The following is a 16,499-nucleotide window of genomic DNA, read 5'->3' as shown; positions in this document are numbered from 1 at the left end:
TCCAATCTCAACCATTCTGTGATTCTGTAAAAAAAAATCTATTCAAAACTCACAGATGGGACAAGGAAACTCAGGGCAGGCACAGCAATGCACGTAGCTCTTAGCTGAAGCTGTTAGTAACAAGGAAACTCCTTCAAAGGTCTTATTCAAATGGCAAGTGACTGAAATGTCTGTGAAAGTGGAATGTGGTATGAAGTAGAAGGGCTGGCTTGCATTGTCTTCAATAATTCTGTGGGCCAAAATTCACATCTTGTAAGAAGTTACACCTCAGAGGAAAGAACACTGGCAGAAGCAGTCTTTAGAAATTGCATTGGTAGAGCTGTTAAACATTACTTGCTTTATCGCAGTCTTTCTTGTTTAAGAGCAGAATAATTATTGCTTGAGTTTAAAAAATGAACAAATGTCTGGCAGAGACTAAACAGATCATTTCATCTACAAAAATAAGTAACTGAAAATCCTTCGAAATGTAAAAGCATATGCAATCTTATGACAGCTGTTACTGCGTGCCCCAAATATGGTGATTAAGCAAAGTGAAAATCCCCTTCCATTTAATTGAGACTCAAATAATAACATACTAGATGCTACTTTTATAGATTCTCCTCATCTCCAAGCATTTGTTTCCGGAAAACTCTAAAATACAAGTGCTCTGCATCTGATTTCCAGAGGCTTTAGTTCATGGCTGCCACTTCTGTGTGTTCAATTCACCACCAGATGATATTACAGAGCCAGGAGCTTGTCTATCTGTCTATTCTGAAGCAAGAAGTATAACATATTTCAAAAGAAGTGCTTACCCTTTCTAAAAGAAGAGAGGGATGGTTTGGATATAGAGTATTTTAATTTATTGTCTGCAATCACATAATTATAATTTTAGCTTCTTAGTTCATTTCTTTTGCGCTACCAGATGCTATTTTTTGCAAAGAAAAAAAATCAATTATAGTAGCAGGTATTCACTAAGCGAATCATGCAGCAAATACTCAAACAAATTATGCCTGCTTACCTTGGATTTAGCATGCCAACTGAAGTGAAGATTGTTGGTCTCGCTGGGTATTAAGAGATTGAAGGACAATGCGTAATGATTAACAACATCATTCCTCACATAAGATAACTCTGCATCGAGACCTGTAATAAGAGCAGAACAAACAAGGAAAGCAGTAAGAGAGCAGGACAGATCCAGCAGCACCACACCACAACAAAGCAGCTCTCAGTACCACCAGCTCCACTCGTTGCTTGGATGTTTAAGCACATACTTCCTCATGTCCATAAATGCAATTGCAGGTTTGGAGATCAGTACTCACACGTCAGAGTGCTTCAAACTCCTGGGAAAGCAGCAATTTCACAGAGATGCCGCAGCCTAATAAACAGGTAGAAGCTGGAATGTGGTGGAAGGAAACAAGACTTTTCACACGATGCACTACCTCCAAAAGAGTCCTTACTCCACAAGGATCATTACAGACCCTCATGAATGAACCTCTGTCTGCTGCTGGGAATCACATGTCCGATTTTGCTCTTATTTACAACTGTGTACCCTCAAAACAAACTGCTTTGGATTATCAGCTCTTTAATTGTAGGTAACTCCTCCTGGAATAGCCCATTTCTTGAGCACCCTCCAAACCACTGAGGCTGACAAACATGCACAATGGAGTCAACTTCAAGGCAATTGCATTGGAAACACAAAGCACGTAATGAGAAATGACATTTGTACACTAAGTAATACTAATGTTCAATGTCTACTGTTTGCTTTCTGAACATTTCAGTAAACCTAGAAAACTGAAAGACCCACAGAGCTATTTACTACACAATATTAAAGTGCATTTTTTGAAAAAAAAAAAAAAAAAAAAAGCATATTCTGATATTAAACATCCTGAAGCTGCCGTTATCCCGTTATCTTTCACTGCACATATTCCAAGGACACAATGAACACAGGGTAGGACCCTACAGCCTGCCCTGGGTGTCATCAGCAATTAGTGGCAAAGCCACCACTACAAATTAGCCCCACTCCCTGCAGCTGCTTAATTAATTGTCAGCTCCATATTCTCAGGCCAAAACAATACTGTTTGTAATCAACACCATCTTGTCTCATCTCGAGGCATCTTCTTCCACTGCTCCCTGTTCAATGCTACCCATGCCCAGCAAAACGCTGACACAGTAAGAGAACAGCCGAGCACATCAGACACAGGTGCATGCCCCAAGCAGGAGCTACGCAGCAGGAACAGAGTTCAATTAAAATCTTCACAGTACGATGGGGAACATAAATAATGGAGCTATTTTTATTACGGCTAGATAGTCAAGAAAACCGGAGAGGCTACCACTCCAGCAAGACAGCGTTTAAGGCACCCTGAAGTTATTCCAAGAATTTCGGGAAGTACAAAAGGTTGTATGTTTTGGTGGTGGCGATTTCTGTGTTTTGTTTTTTTTTCTTTCTTAAGAAATAGAACAAACTGTGTAGACATGCTGCCTTTGATGAAAGGGAGAATTAGCTTAAGAGAAATAATTCTTCCTGTTTTGTGCAAAAACTGAGCACAGATCAGGGCAGAGTGCTAAGTGCTTGCTTATTCCAGCACTTGATTTAATCGACCTTGCTTTCACAAGACACAGAAATACAGCCAAGACATTCTTCTTCCTTCTTGTTACTGTTAACCACTTTTATTCCCTGCTGGCTCATTAACATCCTGAAACACAAACAAAACCCAAGGGTATAGAACCACAGATGCAGAGGGGGAGAACCCTAGAGACTGGATGTACAAAATGCATCCACCGAACGGAGCAGTCTGAAGGAGGCACACACTCAGACAAGATCCTGAACAGGAAAAGACGCATGTGATCCTTTATGTGCTGCCTATAGTCAGCCTGAGACAACGTTAAGTTATATATATAAGTAAAGGTTAAACCTCACCTCTCCAATTTGTCCATTTTTCCACTCAAGAATTAATGAGAATTACAAGAGCACATCCACCAGTAAAACACAGAGGAGGGGGGACAAGCACACACCTACCTTGAACCAAAATTAAAACTCTGAAAGAAGACAAAGAGAACTTTCCAAAGAACTGACCCACCTAATTTCTATGTGCACACACCCACATACATGAAACCTGCATCAGACATAGACAACATGGACAGGTGTGTGTGAAAGAGCTCACAACTATCTGATACTTGCTCTTAGATCTGAACAATGGGAAAATTTACAGTCATAAACTGATTAAACAAAAGTATTTATATTAAACCCAATACATACAAGTTACTCCAATAAATTACAAGGACAAAAGAATTAGCAGGTGAAACAACGCAGTGGAACAATGAAATTGCTTTCGGAATAAAACCGCCTTCTCTCGCTGATAAAGGGTCTTGCCAATGATTTGGGGTTCAAAAAAATGATGGTTCAGAACTTGTAACATCACGAGATTTTCAAGGTGACAGTCCCTGATTTGATATAACCCTTGTAGAGAAACTGGTTATAGGAAACGAACACGTGCACAGCAATAAAAGCAGACATTATAAAAGTTGGCCTTTATAAAAGTCACGGACAAGGCTCCTTTAACTGAAGCCAGCAAACAAATATCTTGATGTGCAACGCGATCTAAGGGTGTACAAAACCAAGTTACCCTGCAGCAGATCAATCACATCTTTAAGCTTTAATAGAGGGAGCACGCTACAATATTGAGTAATTTCATTATATAGACCGCTAGTGTTTTAATGCCTGTACTTCCATAAAAAGCTAGATACTAACAAGTGATGTTGATTACATGAGTATAAAAGCATTATTTAAGAGCAGCATGAGAATCAATGTCAAATTTTATTGCTTCAAAAAAATTATGCTCCAATTAAAACGGTGGCAAATAAAAATAATTTAAGAGGTTTCCTAGTACAGCTCTTAATTCTTAAACAGAAATCTGCCTGGCTCACTGGACTTCTATGAGTATGGATAAATTCACGTCCAAATGCTGAAACAGATAAATACACAGGAACAATCTCACTCCACATGAGTTGCACAGGTTCTTTTCTCTCCAAAAAAAAAAAAAAAAAAAAAAAAAAACCACGTGTCACGGCCTGCCAGGCCCCAGCAGCCACCCCGTGTGAGGACACCACAGCAAACTCCTTGGGTGAGTTGCTTCCAGCTCCTCTCTTCCCACAAATTCGGATGAAGAGGACAACGCTCAGCCTCCCTGAGGAGTCAGATAGGTTCGGTTATGTTGAGTACTGGCTGTGAACCACTCCTGTGCAGTTAGGATTTTTGTTCTTATTTCTCTACCTACCTTTTTACACATGGTGAAACTGTGCTGGCCTCACTACCTAGATTTCCAGCCTGATTAAGTCATACCATTAACTCTCTCCAGAGTAGCCATTAAAACTGATTTAGGAGTTTGCAGGAAACTCTTGAGGCTCCATTACCACGACAGTTTATTTAATTCAGAATTGCCTTTATTCTGCATTTCACCTTTTTTTAATTCAGACACACATACTCGCATCTACATGCAACATTTAAACCTTCAGCAAGCCAAGTTCAGGAAGTAAAGCTGGCAAAAAGCTGATGCAGGTTCAAGACAACAACAAAAACACCACAGGGGAACACTTCTCAGTCAGTTTAGCTCCCTGAGTTAGTGAGGATGCTCAGAAGCACCACAAATGGAGGGCAAGACTGCAGCAACAGTAACCTAGAGCTTATGCTAAAATGTTACTGCGACCTTATCCAGATAAAGGTTTTTTCCCCCCCTTCTCCAAACCATGCTTAGAATCCAAACCTGCAATCTCAATTTTTGATGTTTGCTTTTTTAATGTGTAAGTCTCTTTCAAGCACAGTAGCAGTGTAAGACAGCCTAGGTAGCAGGTTGCTGGGGAAAGGAAGAAAGAAAGAAGATTAGTTTTCCAAGTACCTAAGATTTCAATAATGCCTAACAAAGTAATAATGCTCCATGAAATCATACTGACTGACACCATTTGGAAAAAATAAATGTAATTCTGCCAGATGACAGGCTCCTCCTATGTTAAACTCTCTCTCCACCTCACATCCTAAGTAGGGCAAATACACCAGAGCACACAGAACCTCCTGGAACAAGCCTAAATTGGTATGTTTTTGCAATATGCAGTGATAAAAGGAGAAAAAGGCTGTAGAAGAAATAACAGGATGCATTACAAACCACTACAGACCACGGGAAGCTCTTCAATAATGATTTTCTAGCCAAAGTAGTAAAACTTAAAGAAAAGGGAGGAGAACCTTAAAAAGAAATACCAAAAATTGTTGGGTTACAAACTGCAGGGGAGGAAAGGCAGCTTGGCGGGGATGCCTCCGTTGGGTTAAGCAGTACATCGGCCATCGGTGAACAACTTAAAACATCGGCTGCGGTTGTGCTTTGGCAAGCATCCTTAAACAAGCCCATGTGCACAATACCAAGGGATCTAGTTTCTCATTACTGGGACCTGACTAACCTACACCAGCTCACGTGAGCTGTAAGACCAATGCTTTGCTTTCATTTCAAGGCAAAAGCGACACCCTTTTACCCAGGCAACCCCTAAATTTCATTATGGACTTCCACAACTTCGTACCCCGCCAGCCTTGGGCACAAGCTTGAAAGAATAAATTAAACTTGAGCACAGACAAAAAGGTGAATTTAAGCAGCACCACAGAGAAAGTGTCATTCTTCTTGCTGTTTAACATAACAAAACATCTGAAGAAGCTCAGAAAGGAAGGGGAGAGGCTGATTTTCCTTCCCAAATGCAAAAGATGCTGGGCAGCCCTTGTGTTCACTACAAAATTGGATCATGTCAGTCTAGCAGCCTAACAAAACACTTCTTTTCAAACACCCTTGTGCAAAAGCAGTCTAGCTTCAAGTCTTCTTCTCTCTCTTTTTTTTTTTTTTTTTAGCACAATATACAAAAGAAGCTTGCCTCTACCAGCATGGGAAAAATTAGACTTTATTCTCATGAAGCAAATCTGTCCTACAACACGCACTAGTAGTAACACGTTTTCCTTAAAGAAGAGCCTGTTTCGGATAAAACCCCAAGCAGCAGACCTCAAATCATCCCACTGCAATTCTCAAATACCCTGTCTAAAAAAAAAAAAAATAAAAAAAAAAAAATGAGAGACTTAAAACAAATGTGCAGCACAAGAGTTAGGCAGACTGCTGTTAGGCTAGAGCTCATACTCATATTGCAATAAGAAGCATCCCAGTAAGAGCAGTCTGGTAACAACAGCTGACACAACTGGCCCTCCCAGCTGCCTACCCAGCCCTCTGGTAGACTCCTGTCTGCGTACACAAATGACTGAAATAAATGCCAATTTTATTAATATGCTAGTCTGTAATTTGTAAGGGTTTCTTCATAAACAGCTGAGAAATCTCTGCAGCGTGATGCAAAAATCACTGCAGCCATCACAAAGCAAGCCACTCTTGCTCCTGACTCACAGGCACCAAAATAAACTAATTGGAAAGAGCTGCACGGTGAAACAACTTCCTAGCTTTGTGTAGATGCTGCATTTCTCCAGGGCTTTGTGTGCTCCAGAGAACGATAGCTCGTCTCCTGAGGATCTCATCTGGGTCAGCCTCTGAGCAGAGCAGGGACGTGTGCTCCAGGATGAACATCTACGGGAGACGAAGAACCTCAGGCTTCAACATCCTTTCACCATCATCCACTGCCCTGGTCTGTGCAAGCTACGCCTTAAAAGCAAAGGTTTTTCACAGCACTGAGCAACGGAGTTTGTTGAGGGAAGGTACTGTATAGTTCTGTCCCCTCTGCCCATCTTCACTCGTTATAAATGCACCCAAAGCTTGAAACGCCCGCCTCAGATCCTAAGCCTTGCTGGTGACTTCCACAGAAGGTTCCACACATACGCGCTGAAAGACTTCTGATATTTTAATACACCAGGCTAAGCACATGAAAACAAGGCTGTAAAATTAAAAATCAGCGCTTGGCGACAGAGACTTCTTTTGTAGGGTAAAAGAGAGCGCTTTCCCAGAGCGAGCCTTCCTAATTTGAATGTATTTAATTAGTTCCGCTCGGCAATCAACATACACAAGGCTGAAAACACAACTGGGAGTTAAAAACCAAGGAAATCAAACACAAATTCCATATGCATCAGTTTCATTTAGAAAACAGTGAACTATTGGAAATGTAACACTAAACATCTGAAAATATAAATGGTCCTTACATCCTATTTGCACACAGCCAGCATACCCAACAACGAAAGCAGATTTTTAATAAAACGAGCAACAGATGAAGACCTCCTACTGCATTTTTAGTTCTCCACGATGACACAACCTGCCAGTTATGGCTGCCAGTCGGGAATTTGGGTGGAAATATTTGCTTTTAAACATTGAGCGGGTCACAAGGCCCTGGGAAGGATGACTGATGACCAACATGCCAGTAGGAAAAGAGTAAAACCTCAATATGAACATGAGGAAGCAGCAGCTTTTGCTTTCATAACCCAGGTGCTAAAGAAAGCCAAGGGACATGGTGCAGTGGCAAGCTTGGAAGGCAAACCAGCAGGCAGAAACCTGCCAGTGCTCAGCAATACATTTTTTAACTTTTGCTTAGAAACTTTCCTTCCCTGACTGTTGAACAGCCCTTCCCCTAAGTCCTGAGTCTTGGGAGAACAAGACAGAAGAATCCCCACACACATACACTTTTTCTTTAAACAGCTTCCCACCTCTGCATAGTTCATTGCCTATGTGCATCTGTCTCACCCAAGAGCTCTTTAAACCATTTTTCTAACCTTTCAGTCTGTGCTTTGCTAGAAAGGAGCATCTTCTAACCCAGTACCACACATCTTGGGGAAAAAAAAAAAAAAGTATCAAGTGCACAGAAAAGGTCAGAAGTAAATTCATGGCTTGACACGTCAGCAAAGCATCCTGAAACAGGCAAATTCTTTCTGCAGGTGCTCTACATCAGCTTGCTCGTGTAGCGTGGTGGCTGGTGAGGCTCCAGAATGAAATCCATTCTTACCTGGCCAGAAAACCTCTCCCAGCAGAGGCATACGCCCCACTGCCAACAGCACGACTGCTCTGTAAGCTCACCGCGCTGTGCCTGGCCGGAGCAGAAAGCGTACAGACTGGTTATTTACACAAAGGGCTGGTACACCTCCACAGAGCTAACTTTCCACCAGCAGGAGATGGCAGACAGTAGGCAAGGCTTTCAACCTAAGGAATTATTTAACAGAACTTCAAGGTATGACTGCATCCTTGAAAACCAACCGAGACTCCATAGCAGGGGATCTGAGGAGGAAATTTCGCAGCAGCTAGCAAACAGGAAGGAAAACCCTTAGCTGAGAGCTCTCTTTAAATCCTGACAAATATTCACTGACAGATCACCCACAATGTACCTTCCTGATGCTGTTTTCACCTAATCGATGCAACTCACCTTACAGATGCTGAATTTGCAAGTTCAGCACACCGGCAAACAACATTTTTCTCACCAAAAGGCATTTGTAGACGTCACGGAGCAGACCTTCAACAGGAAGCCTCCCCACGGAGATGGCACTTGCTGAAGTAAAAGCAAGTTGGACAAGATGATCTCCAAAAGGTCTCTTCCCCACCCCAACCTTTCTATGATCCATAATGAGGTTGGCAATATTTAACTTAATCTACACCATAAGACATTGAAGGCTCCTAATGCCCAGCTGCTTACCCTGCTGTTTGTCTCTGAACAATAGCAACAACTCCACCTCAGCAGCCTGTCTGCTTATTCTTCCTTCCTTCACTTAGAGAAAAATCTTCATTTTTCTGACAGATAGGCTACAGAGACAGCTGAGAAAAGGGTTAGAAGACCACACTGTCCTTAACTGTGAAAAAAAAAAAATGCAGTAGAATACAAGTAAACTGTTCTGAGAACACTTTTAAAATGAAATTCGCTCGTTTGAAACTTAAAAGGAAAAGAAACCCACCACCTCTCAACAAAGCCAGGAGTGGCTTTGCCAGGTCAGCGCACGTGAGTTACCTGAAGGGTTGAGTCCAAAATAGAGATGCTGAAGAGAAGCACGGCACTGAGATACTTGAAGGCAGGCAAAAATTGGTACCAGGAACCTACGTACCTAGTACCCGAAGCAGCAGGCGAGGGTAAGTGGGAAGGCTGGGATAAGAATGGTGCACAGACAGGGCTGGAGGTGACAGAGGGCACTCTGATTTGCTCAGTAAAGTTTGCTTTATGATTAAATTATGTACAACTTGATTGTTAGCACACAGTAGCTAGGCACATTTATGAAATAAAAAAGTAAATTATTAGTAATGGCAAACATCCCAGATATCATCATTGTATCAAGAAGTTCCATGTGTTTAATTTGTTCCTTTTGAATTAGAAGGAAAGGAACCACTAGGACTAGATAACAGAAAGAAAGGTCCCATGCTCATGAACTGCCAGTGTGCGACAGAAGGTGTCTTGACATAAACAGCTTCAAGTGAAACACTCACAGGTGTCACAAACCCTTTAGGATTGTTTTGCTGTAATCCTCCTGGCCAAAAGGTAACCACCTAACCAAGATACGCCATGAGTCACTTGGACTCACGAGCAGCGTGTGTTTGCAATATTCTGGTGTCACCTACCCACAGAAGCTGTGCCACTTTTTTTTTTTTTCTTTTAGTTAGAGTCATCCATCCCCCTGCTGACAGTGATCCCAGCAGGACAAGCACTCCAGCTCAGCAGTACTGGCACCTTCTGAGCGGTGTCCCAACCAGCAGCCACATGGGCACGAGGAGCTCAGGAAGGAGTACCCAGCTGAGTGGAAGTTATAAAAAACATAAAACACACACAGAGCCCTTCCTCAATGCATCAGGTCCGTTGACTTTGAGACTCCTGCTTTAATTCCGTGACTGACAGCACTGCCGAAGGGACAAATCAGCCTCTATGCCTGTTCAGGCACTTGGGAAGGTTTCGACACAACGCCATGACTTGGCTGAAACACCACCAAACTCCACCCAAACCTAAACAGGTCCCTTCACCTCCGTGGCGACCTCTCTACTCAGAAGAAAAATTAAAGCTCTGCGGCTTTCATTTTATAAGGAATTACTCCACAAGGCCACCAAGTAGCTTTCTAAAGGCCAGCACATCTCAGAGGACAAGCACTTTTAGCTCACCAACCTGCTCGAACTCACCGTGCTAGCCCTGGCATCACGGCTGCAGCTTCTCAAGCCGACCAGCAGCAGCCCCAGCGCTTACGTTACTGCCCTTATCTTTCCCAAGCAGCATGGTGAAATCAATATACTGGTTAATTTAATTACGGCCATTCAACACCCGGTAAGTGGCAGCGCAATTCTAAAGCATCGCATTAGTTTCATGCTGTTGCTTCTGCTCCCAGATCTCCAGAGCGGTCAGGGCAAATATGTGAGTTATCCGCTTGAAAGAAGGACAAAGGCAGAGCTGGAAGAGGAATAATGCGTTTGAAGCCTCTGCCATCGCGCCCTTTGTACCGCCACAAGGCATTCGCAGGGAGCGTCAGCATTCATTCCTACACGGGATCTGCTGGTGCTGCTGCCATTCAGGAAAAAAAAAAAAAAGAAAAAAAAACTTTAATTCTTGAGGCGCATCTGATTAAATGAGCTTCGGCCTCCTTGCCTTCACAGCTGCGTCCTGAGGTACAACTGTAAGAGCACACTGCTTTACTAGAAGAACTGCCTCCAACTCAGGGCAGCCCCTGCCTTCCTCCCAGCACCGCGAGCCCTTCTTGCTGGCTCTTCTCATGCACGCAGGGAGCTCTTTGCCTTCATTTCCTCTCTCTCATTCCCATTCTGCCCACGAACCAGAGGGAGAAGGAGAGCACGTGCTCAAAGAGGCCCAACAATTAATGGTGAGAAATAAGACGCTGCCCAACCGAACGCAGGTGTAAAACCACAGGAGCGAGGAACGCAGCTCTGGGATTTTGTTTTCCTGGCAGGCTCAGAGGTCAGACTGCTCCCAAAGCCCCGACACATGAACATTACAGGAACCACACACATTTATCACGGGACAGACCTGGGCCTCGCAGGAGTCGAAATGGCTTCCAGCATCCTTCAGTCCCAGCACACACGCTGGTATGAGTAACCCAGCCTCAGAAACCCACCGCAGCAATCCAGGGGAGATCAGTGCAATTCAGACCTGGACTTCCCTCAGCCCAACAGCCCTTGGAATGGCAGCAGAACAAGGGATTTCCAGGCAGTCCCCATCCAGGCTACAAGCTGCCTCCACGGGCTACTGTCAACTCCTGGAAGCATATTCCTCTGCTGGTTTGTAAACAGTACAAACATGGCATTATGCGACTGCTCACATCTCTGAAGAAAAAGCCGTCCGTCCGCTGCTTGAGCTGAGTAAATTAACAGCGAGGTAACAGCACGGAGAAAGGCAGAGGAACTCCAAATGCAGCTTGTTCTCATAAGCCTCAGAACAATATTGACATGAACTGTGGTACTCGGTAAATCAGACGGACAAGCATCCAAGCAGACTGGAGGGCTCCAAACCGAAAACAGATTGCTCAACTCCGTGATGCAAGCGACTTGTCCCAACCTGCTGCAGCTCGCCACACGCCAGATGTTGCTGCACGCGGCCTCGCGCAGCCCCACCACCCCTCGTCCTGCTGGGGGCTCGAGAGACATCCACCTACAGCACTGAAAAACCATCCTGTAAGCACCTATCACCTAAAGGGCCTTCCAGGGATAGGTGATAAAATAGTTACCCTAACCCGGTGCATCCATTCCAGCAGCACACACGAGCACACTTTGAGGCCAGCAGCAGCAGCTCAGTGTTTTGTGCACGGCGTCCGTTGGGGCAGAAGCTTGCTTTCCTGCTAGCGGTGTGCACTTGCAGTGAGCTTTTGAGTTCATTTCAAGTGAAAAAAAATCCTTCTCGTTCTGCATACACCATGCAAAAATCTACAGTTCTTCAGTGGCAAGCACTTGAAAGGTAGAAAATGAAGATTTAGGAATGTTTGCCCAAAAGAACCAGATTCTGAGCTACAGGTCACATACCACATGGACACGTGCTTCAGGACCTCAGGGTACTCAGCCACCCGCTCTTCAGCAGACAGCTCATCCGTTGGGCTGCGGTGACAGCGGCATGTTGGTGGGTGGTTTCTGTCCTGGGTATCGCGTACAAGGTGTGAGCAGGCTTCGACCAAGGCTCTGAACCATTTCAAGAATCACAGGAAACGGGCACTTGGACTTCCCAATAACTTTAACATCCCAGCACACCGATTTTCAGGTCCCTTTCACAACAGGGCTGTGTCTCACCGAGTTAGTTCTCCAAGAGGATCTCTGGTCACTGCAAACACCACAAAGCGCTGCAGATGAGTTCCTTTTGCTAGCTGCCCAAAGAGCAACGTTAAGAAACCCACTCCACGCCGTTAAATGGAGCCACCTGAGACAGTTCAGCAAAAGGCCACTGAGCTGCTGGAGGGCCTGGAGCCCCCCTGCTGCGAGGAGAGGCTGCGGGAGCTGGGGCTGGAGCAGGGGAGGGCCGGGGGAGCCCACCCGTGCCCATGGGTGCCTGCGGGGAGCTGCGGGCAGGACAGAGCCGGGCTCCTTGCGGTGCTGCCCACGGTCAGGGCAAGGGGCACTGTGACAGATTTTGCATCAGTTTTGCACCTCACTTAACTAGACAGCCCCTTTCAGGCAGCTGCATGCTGGTTTCAAATGAATTTCTAGAACACGTAAGAAAAGTCGCGTGTTAATTTAACTCTGTAATTAAGCAACAGCAAACAAACCCAACAGCACACCACACTCAGTATGAATAACCAGAAGAAACTAGGACAAAGCGAGTAACTTTGCAAACTCCCTGCAAACGCTGTAGGACTTCTGACTTAGAGATTCTCCTGCAATCACATCAGCCCCCTCCCTTTAGTACAGCCCCTCATATAAACGTGTTACAATAGCTTTAATTACAGGACCACGCGGTATTTTTTTCCCCACAGGACTTCAGTCTTGTTAATATTCAGGCTGGACCTGTCTCTAACCAGAACCAGAGCGGTGTTATCGGGAAGACTATCCACAAGACCAGTGTCATAGCTGACAGGTTTGCGGCCCACGAATAAAAAATACTGCAGGGACAGGAAGAACAGCCAGGAACTCACAGCTGAAACTCAAGTCTGAGAGAGATACACCCTGAATGCATTAAATAACGCTATGAACTTTTAAAAGATCTGATCAATTCCTTAATAATTAGAACTGGCTACCTATATTAATGGCTATTTTTGACGTTACTTTCTAAATCTTGGTTTGTTATCTGTGAAGCAGGGATACGTGTGCCTTTATCACAAACCCTGTAAAGAAGAAGTGATGAAGCACTGCAGCAGACGAATACCACATTCTGATTTCATGGGAGGATTTGAATGGAAGTCACTAACTAAAAGCACAGAGCACCTACTGAAATACAGCACTGATTTATCATCATCATCCCTGCGTGTTTAGCACCATGGCCCAGTCACTAGAACGAAGTGCTACAACCACACGGCGCCATCATGCACGTGGAGGAAGCTGCTTCGCCAGACTAACAGTACGTTTAGTTTTATGCATGGATTCACACTAACTGGAAAAAGAGATAAACTGCCATCGTCCACACAAACCAACTGCAAAAAGCTCCGGGGCACCACGCCGGCAGCGCTCGCAGACATCCCTAAGAGGAGTTGTGGTGCTGTGGGCAGCTTTCCCCTGCAAGCATCACCCCACGTCACCCCAGTTTCGCACCTCTGGCTGCTGCTGCCACCGCTCAGGCTGTGCCCTGACCCTCTGCCATCTCTTCCTACCTCCATCCCACCCACTGCCAAGCCCTGCCTGGCAGGATCGCCACCCGGCACATGTGAAAACCGCAGCTTTTCTTTCCCATAGGCTCACAGTTTGGACGTTTGAGAACAAATTCCACAGGAACGGCAAAGAGATATTTCTGACAGAGGGAGCATCTGCCTGCCATATAGCAAGTCCTGCTTTCAGATCATGGGAATGCTGCAGCTTTTTCAAAATACGAATCGATCTCACACAACAAGACGAGCCAGTTTTCACCAGTTTTCGTCTGTAAATGTAAAGTTCTGATGATTTCAAAACGATTCATCTTGAGGCAGACACATGGTCAGAATCACACGAAGTAACGGTGGAAATCTGGCATAAACGCCCAGGGAAGCAGCAGGCAGTTCTCACTGTAAACCATACCATTTGTACTGCCTCTGCTTCACAGAAAGAGCAGCCACGAATAATCTTAAGTCAATATTTCTTCACCTTCTGCGTAGAAGAGTCACAACCTCAATTAAAAACATAAAGAGCGTTTCAGTACGGCACGGAACTCCTCTTTCTGAGCAGCGCTCCCCCGAGCCAGTACAACCTGGCAAGCAGTGGGACCAGCAGACCTTACCCCAGCTGCTGAGGATGCTCCAGCTTTGCAGGGAGGATGCACTCTATCACAGCCTATGGTCAAATCAACATGTTTGCGTGCTTACATTTGCTCCCAATCAAGTTTGTGATCTAAACAAGCACAGGAGCGACATTGGGAAACATGGAAACACACCACAGGCTGTAGCAACTGTCTAACACTTGGGTTTATTAGCACTTCAGAGAGCCTCAGAGTTTTCCCTTCAACCACAGCAAGACAGTAGCAAGGGACTGAGTTTGTTTAGAAACAAAAGATACAAGAAACTAGCCTTTATGTTTATAGTCACAGTTTCAGTGAACCTCACAGTTTACTTGCACAAGCGATGTCATTTTCCTATCTACTGTGACTTGTCCCAGTGTCCACTGAACCACTGGCTTCCTCAAAGAAGCTGCAGGATCTGGAAAACCTCTGCTCACTTGGGCAGCTCACACACGCCGATGGGAGCATTTTTATCAATAAATTTGATGTAAACACACTACAGATACTACAGACCTGAACATTTTAAAGGAGCAGATTGTTTTGTCTTCAGAAGTGTGAAGAACTGGAACCAAAGCATCTGTGTCCCTTTGGGCTTTCTTCTGCGTGAGGAATACCTGCAGGTACCCGAGATTTGTGCCTAGATGCCCAACACCTTATCTGCGACAGCTAGTACGTAGGACAGAATACCCCAAAAACGCAATCTGTTCATCAGGATCTATAAACTGATATTTCTTCCAGAGCACTAGAAACCTGTTAATTCCATGGCAGACTCCAGTTTATCCAAGCCTTTGGGGTTGCGGAACAGATCATTTCATTGCAGATATTTTAAGTGATGTAAACCAGCTACAGACAACTTGAACGCTAAGTGACATTAACCATGTTAGCACGCCCATAAGGGAAACTATGGGGTGCAATTTAACTTTAAAAAAATATCTTCCTTCCTCATGTTATGCTTAATGATGAATAATTGCAGTAGTGGACCAATTGAAGCCTGAGCAAGTCCATCTACGACACATTTCAGGCACTAGACTTTGGATAGCTCAAACCTTACCATTCAGTATTTCCAAGATTAATTACTTGTTTAGAGACTCAGCTAAACAGCAAGCCTGACTGTTTTATCCTCTATCTGCAACAGAGCATCTGGCAGCAAGCACATGCGATGTAAAAACGATGACAGCAGAATGCTAATCGCCAGAGCAAGCCATAAGGGAAAAAAATGTTTACAGCGTTATTCACCCCCTGGGTCCCCTGACTGCAGTCAGCTACGTGCTTACAGAGCCCAAATTCACTGGGGATATTTTTATTTTGTCCATTTGATGCAAAGGAAGTCATAAGCCGCTGTTAGATTTTGTTTTTCAGCTTACAGAGCCATAGGACACCTACTGAAAAAGAAACCTCTGGGGATACCAACATACTTGTTCTGAGACTCCATCCATCAACCCTAAGCAAGCCAAAGCCCACAGAAAACAAATCTTTGTTTAAATCAGAGACTCTCCAAGCACAAAGCTACTACGAAAAGCCTTCTGCAGCAGGCCAGATGGGGGACTTCACAAACTGCCTCCAAGTCCTCGTGCAGCAATTGTCAGCCTGCCTGGAAATTAAGATTCCTTTCACACACGCACCCAATTATCGCCAGGTCTCCTCTCTGCCCTCCCGATGTCACTCACCGCGCTAATTAAATCCCGGGCCTCGGCTCATCTCCGGCAGGGTCACCCCGCTCCCAGGGCGCATCACCCCCACTCGCTCCAGCCTAGGCAGCCCCCCGCCACCACAGCACGAGAGCCCAGGCACCTCACTTCCCCTTCAGCCCCCCGATCCCCACACAGCCTCAATCCTGGGGTCCTGCCCATGCCCCCCAGCTCTCCCGTGGCTCCCCACACCCGGCCAGCCCCACCGCCACCATCCCCTCCTGACCCCCACATTCCCCCAGCCCCTTCCATCCTCCCCCAGCCCCCCAAATCCGCCACCCCCAGCCCCACAGCCCCCTGCCCTGCCCCACAGCCCCCCGATCCCTCGTCCTTTCCCCTCCAGGTCCCCTCCAGGCCCCGCAGCCCCCCGCCGCCCCGGCCCGGGCCGCACTCACCGATCAGCCGCCGCACCTCCTCCTCGCTCAGGTACAGGCTCAGGCTGGGCCCGGGGCCGGCGGGGGGCCAGGCCGGGGGCCCGGAGCCCAAACCGGGGCCGAGCTGCCCGGCGGCGCCGGCGGGCAGCAG

The 16,499-nt window shown here is 45.5% G+C and overlaps 1 protein-coding gene across 1 annotated transcript in view; it reads right to left on the bottom strand.

Moving 5' to 3' along the window:
• Positions 1 to 16,499, bottom strand: part of RYK (receptor like tyrosine kinase) — a gene marked incomplete at its 5' end in the record, with an annotated part of 66,203 nt that overhangs the window by 39,186 nt on the left and 10,518 nt on the right. The window contains 2 exons of the mRNA XM_084292123.1: positions 998 to 1,119; positions 16,370 to 16,499. Of these exons, the coding sequence (XP_084148249.1) occupies positions 998 to 1,119; positions 16,370 to 16,499 (252 nt within the window). The remainder of the gene's footprint in view (positions 1 to 997; positions 1,120 to 16,369) is intronic.

This window comes from Netta rufina (assembly GCF_964035555.1).
Source record: "Netta rufina genome assembly, chromosome: 9".
Lineage (NCBI taxonomy): Eukaryota > Metazoa > Chordata > Aves > Anseriformes > Anatidae > Netta > Netta rufina.
Note: the sequence above shows the minus strand (reverse complement) of the source record. Positions and strands in the feature narration are given on the sequence as shown.